Genomic DNA, 8,364 nt, shown 5'->3' with positions numbered 1-8,364 from the left:
CAACAAACTAACTAATTATATCAACTTAAATTAATTCAAACATAACATATGTTAATTCAATCCAAACATATCATTTACTAAATCACAAACCTAAGCATGTTACTATACAATCTAAACATGTTATTAAATTAATTCAAATTATAACATTACTAAAATTAACATAACATTTGTTAATTCAATCCAAACATATCATTTACTAAATCACAAACCTAAGCATTTTATTATACAATCTATAAATGTTATTAAATTAATTCAAATTAACATAACATTTGTTAATTCAATCCAAACATATAATTTACTAAATCACAAACCTAAGCATTTTACTATAAAATTTAAACATGTTATCAAATTAATTCAAATTAACATTACTAAAATTAACATAACATTTACAATATAACATTACTAACTAAACTAAAATGTCTAATTAACATTTCAAATTAAGTAAACTAATAATATCATTTACAATTTACTAATGTTATATATTAAGTAATAATTTCAAATTACAATTAACATATAAAACTAACCTAACTAAACTAAACTTGCTATCTAATTAACTTTCTAATTAATAAATGAACTAAACTTTAGTAAATTATTACTAAACTAAATGAACTAATCTAAACTTTCTAATTAATTAGAGTACATATAAGAATATAAATAAATGAACTAACCTCTTGAAGAGCCGACGAGCAAGGACGGTGGCTTGAGGTTGCGGTGAGGCGTGCTCGGACGAAGCGAAAGAGGCTGTCGGAGTGGGACTGTCTCGCAGCGAGAGGCACCGAGAGCCTGTTTTGGGCAGCGAGGCTCGGCAGCGGGACTAGGCTGAGACAACAAGAGACGGGACAAAGAGTTAAATTGAGAGGAAGAGAGAGAGAGAGAGATTGAGAGGTACACTAAGAGAGAGAGATTACCGGCTGGAACTGAGAGCAGCGTCGACGGAGAGAAGCGCGGAGCTGGGGTTCGAAGCTGTTACGATGAGGGTGGGTGCGCTCGAGACGGGGCTGGTCTGTTTGACACAAAATTAGTAACGCAATCGAAATTACGGATCATTCAGCACAAAAAGCAAAGGTTTTTTTTTAAAACGAATCCGATTCCAAACCGACTAAAACGGTTAATGTGATCCATGAATGCTGTAAATGCTCAGTTGCTATTATAGATTAAGAGAGACACAGAGATATAGATTGAGAGAGCTTACCCGAGCGAGAGAAGGCACAACCGAGCACGAGATAGCTCGGTGGTCGGAGTTCACGGTGGAGGCACGGCGGTGTGTAGCGGCTGAGAGAGAGAAATAACGTGAGACCGAGAAAGCTCTGCACCACACCGGAGCTGGTGGCTGTGACGGGGTGGCCGGAGAGAGAGAGGGCAGTGGCGGCGGTCCTCGTGACGAAGGCTGAGAGAGAGAGAGTCGTGCCGGTCGGAGGAGCGTAGTGGTGGCGGCGGCGACGGGGTGGCCGGAGAGAGAGAGGGCAGTGGCGGCGAGAGGTTGGAGGTTGAGAGAGAGAGGGTCGTGGCGGCGGTCGGAGGAGCGTCGTGGTAGCGGCGGCGACGGGGTGGTGGCGGCGGCGACGGGGTGGTGGCGGCGACGGTGTGGGAGAGAAGGAGAGAGTCGGGAGATAGAGGCGTTTGTTTTTTTGGGCGAATTTGAGTTTTCGAATGAAAACCCTTCGAGCATGCTTTATATATAAAGACTTTTAAATTTGGGTGCGACAAAGTCGCACCCAATGAAACCTTTGGGTGCGACATAGTCGCACCCAATGACATGTGTCAGTGGTTTCGGGTGCGACTTTGTCGCACCCAATGACATTTTGTAAAAAAAAGGGGGAAGTTTTGGCCGCTGAAATTTTTTGGACATTTAGGTGCGACTTAGTCGCACCTATAACTTTGGGGACAGTATTGGGTGCGACTTAGTCGCACCCAATAGTAGTACCACACTATTGGGTGCGACTAATCGCACCCAAATTCAAAAATTTCCCGAAAAATTTTCAGCGCTTAATTGATTTTTGGGTCCGACTATTCGCACCTGAAAGTCTTTTTGGTGCGACTTTTAGGTGCGAATAGTCGCACCCAAAAGTCAACCGCACCGGAAAACTGTATTTGTAGTAGTGTTTGGCTATTCCCCTAATAAGAATGACAAACTTGGCTAGTTACAACAAATTTCACTTTAAAAATTACATAATTGAAAAACTTAAGTCACAATACTACATACAAAAAAAAAAGATTAAGACATAAATAAAAACTTTAGACACAATAAATTAATGAATTTTTTTTAATTTTCGGATAGATTATTAATAATAGGGAAAATATCACGAGTATCCCTTGTGTTTAATCGAAATACGAGATAAATCCCCTCTATTTTTAGAAATATCAGACATATCCCTCCAGTTTAATATAAATGACATATACATCCCCTAAAAAATGCTATATTACAAATATCACCATTTTCGTTTATTTTTTACACAAAAATAATTTGAAATCCCCTAAATACCCTTAATGAAATAATTTTTTATCTTCTATTCTATATACAAAAAAATTAAATTAAAAAAATTTCTTTAAAAAAAGTTAAGGTTTTTTTTATATAAAAGAGAGATTTTGATTTTTTTTTATTAAAATAGTAAATAAATATTTATTCTATTAAGTGTATTTTGAGGGGTTCAAATTATTTTTTTGTAAAAAATAAACGAAAAGGGTGATATTTGCAATATAATATTTTTTGAGGGGATGTATATGTCATTTATATTAAACTGAAGGCATATATATGATATTTCTAGAAATAGAGGGGATAAATCTCGCATTTCGATTAAACACGAGGGGTACTCTAGATATTTTCCCTTAATAATATCTATGTATTTGGACTAATATGAACAAAATTAATGGTGTTGGTCAAATTTTCAATTTATAAAAACAATAATGGGTTAAAACTAATTTATAAAAAAAATATAGTGTGAGATGATATATTTAGAATATTCTATAAAGAAGATGTAAAATAGAGATGGAGTGCAGATAAAATATACTGTTCACTGATGTAAATATGTAAAATAGAGATGAAAAATAGAGATGTATTATGGATGGTCTGAAAATGTCGATGACCCAATCACCACTGTCATCGGTGTCCGAGTCAAAATGAACAGTCTATATCACTACGCAATTTTTTTTTAGTCTTTCTGTTAACGACATGCATATAATATAAACGTAGGTATTATGTACTAGTCTGATCATCGTGGCAGTCTTTCTATTATTAAAGGAATATTGGGCATAAATACTCAATGATTTGGGTTTATACATTTATCTTCACTCTTTTAAAATTTAGCATTCACGTTTTTAGGGTTATTAAGTTATATAGCCACACGGTTATAGTGAATTGTGATATAGCCCACCTTTGATTAATTTATTGTAAATAAACTTATTAACGGATTAGTAAAAGACTTATTTAACTCAGCCAAACATGTATAAAAGGTAGTCAATAGGCTGCCACGTATGCAAATTCGTTATTTACAAAGTATTTACTAAAGGTTGGTTAATTTACAATTCCTATAGTTTAGGTGGCTTACGTAGCCAATTTTTTATTCTTTAATGGAATTGCCGCTAATGATAGTCCTGAAACGTAATGTTAGTTATTTTTTTCGTTAAAAAAAAAAAGTGATAATTCAATTTATCAAATCGAAAACATTAAGTATTAATACCGCTATTTACCCTTTATATTACTTCTTTGTTTCCGGCATAAATACTAAACATTACATTCGAGTCCATTGTCAGCAACAATGTCGTTAATGTGAAGGCTAAATTTTAAAAGAGTGAGTATGCAAGTGTATAAACTCTAATAGATCTAGTATTTATGCATCAATTTCTCAAATAATGATTTATAAATAATAATCATAATAACAATAATAAATGAATTTTTCAACTTGAAACTCAAATGTAATTTTGCAAATTGAGTTTGGGGTCATTTTGTTAGTAGCGATTGCTAGGTTTTATAGATCTATATGTTTAAGGTTGAAATTTGATGAACTATTCATAATTATATGATTAAAAATTTCTTTATTATGTGGAAATTCTTCCTGCATTTGTCGTTAATATTTTATTTGATCTGAATAAAGTATATTATTTACCGTTTATTTGTCCATCATAGGCCCCAATCGTTTCAGAATACCCAAATTCGTTTATCATAGGCAACTCGGAGATTATGGATCTAATAAATCAAACTAAAATAAAAGGCGAATAAAGAGCATAAAATCAATTTCATTTTTTTTTATTTATTATATCTCATAGTTGCTCTACTAAAATTGGGTGTTATTATGATTATATTTACTCGATAAATAATATATTTATAGAGTGATCATCTGTCGATCATCTAAGTACCTCTTGTAACAAAAATGGTGTATATTACCGTTAAACGCTTTGGGCTACACATATCAGTCCTCCTAAGCTTTCTAAATTTGTCAACAATTGAAAGAAGAAAAAGAAGTGTCTTGAGTCGCATTTACAGGATATTAAGACAGACAAGCACATGTAAAAAAAACTGCTCATCTGTTCAAGGTTCAAAGAGTATTTCGATGCCCAGAAACAATCATGACTAGGGAAAACTGACATCTCAATATCCTATGTTCCGAGTCTCCTCCTATGATCAAGCCCTTCCCGAGAACATTTGACATAAAAAAGAATGAACTTCTCATAGAAGAGAAATCAAATAAATCAATGAAAAAGATGATCAGGGGAATCGGCTAACACCACTCTCGACACTGGTTGCATTTCCAGTCGCAATCCTCGGGAAAAGGCTTGATTTGAGGCAAACAATGACGGTGAATCCAAACCCCGCAATTCTGACACGAAAGATCGGGTTCTTGTTCCGACTCCGAACAGAGCTGACACTTGGCAGATTGTTCTAGCCCCGCCACGGAAGCAGCCGGCATAACTGTTTTGGGACCTTCAAGCTGATCTTCGACGGAACCATCAACACCCAGCAGCTCTGAGAAAGTGAATAAGGTGTGCGGGTCATAATCCAAAGTCTCGAAATCCAAACAATCATTCTCAACCGTATCTCCGGTTCCAACATCATGGACAGAAGCGTCCCATTCCGTGAGAGGCTCGTTATACGGAGGGATTTCCATCGCGCTCTGCGTGTAATCAAAATCAGAAACGCCATTCTCTAAAAAGCCATCTGCATCTCCTTCGCGTCTCACGTGCCTTCTAACCTGCAATTTCTGTGGGCCCGGCCCACCGTTCTCCCATTCGCTATCGAGCTCTGAATCGGGCTCCACTAACAGCTCGGCAGTCGAGATGGAGAAAAGAAGAGGATCCCCATCCTCGACCGGGAACATTGGAGTCGATGGTTCGCTTTGTTTAGAGCTGAAACCGGCCTCTGAATCAGAGTCCACTTCAAAACTTTCTTGCTTTGAGGGTGTAAGACTTGTTTCCTTGCTTTTATTCGCTGACATCGTAATCCCATTTTGGTCAGGGTTCAACCTGGAATTTTCAGGCCTCGGAGGTCTAAAGATTATCCTCTTTATCCCCGTCTTCTCATCAGACCCAAAGGGACATTTAGGTGATTTTATTCTTCTACACTTGCAACACTTGAAGCCAGCCACATCAAAAATCCTGGACTCGTCGAGATCGAGAGCCTCAGCATGATACCAATCTGCAAACGTATCAGAAAACACACCAGATGCGTAAATAGATATTCAATTCATGTCAAGCAAGGTGTGAGGTCAAATGTATAGACATCTTACTTTGGCAACCTTCGCAGTGAATATACATCTGATCCTGCCGATATGCTTGATGGCAAAGGTGACATTTGGGTGCCATCCTATGGAACCCCAATCCACCTTTCAACAGAACGTTGTTAAGCCTGAAATCTGCGGTGGAATCTGTGATAGTTTGATCCGAAGCGCTTGCACTGTTACCATTCTTCTTCCACACAATACCCCAAGACTTTTTCTGGGATTTTTCCGCTGAAGCAGATTTAGAAGCAGCCTGTTTCGTCCGAGACAGCTTCTTCTGGGATTTTGCAGCCGAGGCAGATTCAGAAGTAGCTTGTTTCGCATGCTGAGATTTGTGATTCGACTTAGCACTCTTTGTGGATATCATCAATTTCTGATACACTGGCACTTGCGCGTTCAAAGGACTAGTTGGGGACTCGTTCCGTGTTGCCGCCTGAGATACAAGTTTTCTATTGTAGCACGGCTTGCACATTGTCAAAAACTCAACGTCCTCGTTCTTTGTAACTGTTGAACTAATTGCACACTCCTTATGACAATATGCTGCATTATATGTGACACGAGTTAATTGATATGAGAGAGGATAACCAAAAGTTTTTTAACCCAAGATAGCCCAAGGAAAACAGAACAATGTAGCACAATTAAGATGTCTGAGTTTATAATGTTCTTCAGCTATCACAAATCATAGGTAGCTCAATATAAGCTACTGCAGAGATGAAGCTTGGTAACTAATTTTCTATTTACTTTATAAAATTAGGCTACCTTAGTCATTTCCTGGCTCAATTCTTTAGGATGAAACAAATCGTAGAAATTCGCACTTCACAACAGTAAAGTGTTCAAAGCTTTTAACAAACCTTCTCTGGCCCCCTACCCACCCCCGAAAAGAGAAGGAAGAACCAACAGGAATCAAAATTTGAAATACCGTGAAAAGCATACCTTTGCAAATACCACAAGTTGCCCCGGTCCTGAAAAAAAAAAAAAAAACAACAACAACAACAAACCATTAAGCTAGATAATATATATGTAAATATATATAAAAATAAATAAATAAATAAAAAGAGTAAAAGGTGTTGAAGCTTAGATATTACCTTAGCACATCCAATTTGCAGGAGATACAAGTAGGTATCGCTATATTATCTCTCTTGCAAGTTAGGTAGAAAAATATGTCTCTCTGGGGAGCTTTCATACGTTTCTTATGCAATTGTGGGAGTTTCAAAGGCTCCAAATTTGATTGCGCGGCTTGAGCTACATTTCGTTCATACGATTTGATCAAGTACAGTGGAACCTTGTTTTCAGGGAACCAAAACTTGACTTGTCCATCCGGACTCTGCTCGGTTTCAATAATACTCTTCATGACACGGGAAGGAAGATGCTTTTGGCTCCCAAATGCTACTCCGTAAGTAACCTTGTTTTCTACGACATTTTTACCACAAATCATTGCATTTCTAAAAACAGAAGCCTCTGTCTCTGCACTTTTTACGTCGACAAGGCTTTGATCTGGATGAACAAGGTCACTCCACCTAACATGTAAGTCCAGATTTCGCACCTGATTCAAATTCAATTTGAAGACATTAACCCAACTATAGGCTAGATACTTTACTCTATAGGATGATGCCAATTAACAGCAAATATTAACAAAAAACACAAAGATAATCGTTATTAAAGAGACAATATACCTGAAGTGCAAGCTGAGACGCATTTTTAGTCATTTCAACAGCAGCCCTCCATGCTAATCGTTTGCTTCTCTTAGGAATCTCAATACCATCACTATAACATATTCCAGAGACCTTCTTCGAACCCCCTAGATGAGATAAAAAAAAAAATTATCAAATTATAGTCTGATCCACATCCTATGCCTAATTTTATATATCAAGCTTCTTTTGTTAGAAGGTTCTGGTTAGTCCATGTGGGGAAAAAATAGATTGAGATAAGGCTGCCAAGTTACCTTGTTGAGCTGCTCGTCTCACCATAGAGCTGGGCAAAATTGCTTTTTGGAACACTAGCTTGGAATTCTGTCCTCCTTGCCACCAGACAAAGGCTTTCCCTTGGGAATCGTCATCTGTGATTTCAGGTGCAGAAGATTGCTTCTTGCTGCGCCGACCGGGAGCACGCTTTTGAGGTGGTGCAGAAATACATGCAGCGCTTTGTGATGCAGAATATTCAGCCAGCCAATCATCAACAAGCTTAACCCAATCACTGGAAAGAGCGATGGTCCTTATATTCTCTTCAAGCTGCAGGTACGCGACAGGTCATCAAGCGAAATTCAACAACACGTGTACTTGGACAGATATATTAAGCATATTTGTAGAGAAGAGCACAGCATGTTAAGTTTTAGTCAACACACTTTTCAACTTGTTTCTAAGAACACTATGAGAAGTAAAAGCAATAGTATTTTTTTTTGGCCAACCGATAATGAAATAAGTACATACTTTCAAGCTTTAAGAACTGCAGCAACAATAAGAAAATAAATAAAATTCAAACCCCACAATTAGGAATCGAAGTTGGCTGACATTCAAATCAAAGCTCATGTAGATAGCTAGGACTCACAACCCACAAAACTAAAACTCAAGCTAAGCATAATCAAAAGGAGAGAAGATGCTACTATGTATGTAATAGTTTGCATGCTAAGTAATGAGTTGAAACCTACTTCAAGCAG

General features: G+C 37.2%; 2 protein-coding genes across 2 annotated transcripts in view; both read right to left on the bottom strand.

Moving 5' to 3' along the window:
- AXS2 (UDP-D-apiose/UDP-D-xylose synthase 2) overlaps window positions 1–8,364 on the bottom strand; it is a 12,208-nt gene that overhangs the window by 1,182 nt on the left and 2,662 nt on the right. The window lies entirely within an intron of this gene.
- Window positions 4,456–8,008, bottom strand: LOC149381272 (DDT domain-containing protein PTM-like). The gene is made up of 7 exons (XM_089630364.1): window positions 7,988–8,008; window positions 7,654–7,939; window positions 7,385–7,509; window positions 6,797–7,254; window positions 6,645–6,673; window positions 5,721–6,251; window positions 4,456–5,629 (listed from the first exon to the last, which is right to left on the bottom strand). Exons 1-7 carry the CDS (start codon window positions 8,006–8,008, stop codon window positions 4,716–4,718), a joined length of 2,364 nt encoding a protein of 787 aa, XP_089486490.1. The 3' UTR covers window positions 4,456–4,715.

The sequence above is a fragment of the Urtica dioica genome, chromosome 11 (genome assembly GCF_054948205.1).
Source record: "Urtica dioica subsp. dioica isolate 48M chromosome 11, U.dioica_male_clone48M_v1_H2, whole genome shotgun sequence".
NCBI lineage: Eukaryota > Viridiplantae > Streptophyta > Magnoliopsida > Rosales > Urticaceae > Urtica > Urtica dioica.
This window is presented reverse-complemented; position numbering and strand designations above follow the sequence as displayed.

Excerpts from the sequence above, each read along its gene's own strand:
- LOC149381272 (XM_089630364.1), bottom strand. The coding sequence starts at position 8,008 with ATGCTTAATATATCTGTCCAA. Across the intron at positions 7,940-7,987 it reads TGCTTAATATATCTGTCCAA|CTTGAAGAGAATATAAGGAC; the intron begins GTACACGTGTTG and ends GCGTACCTGCAG. Across the intron at positions 6,252-6,644 it reads AACTTGTGGTATTTGCAAAG|CATATTGTCATAAGGAGTGT; the intron begins GTATGCTTTTCA and ends CATATAATGCAG.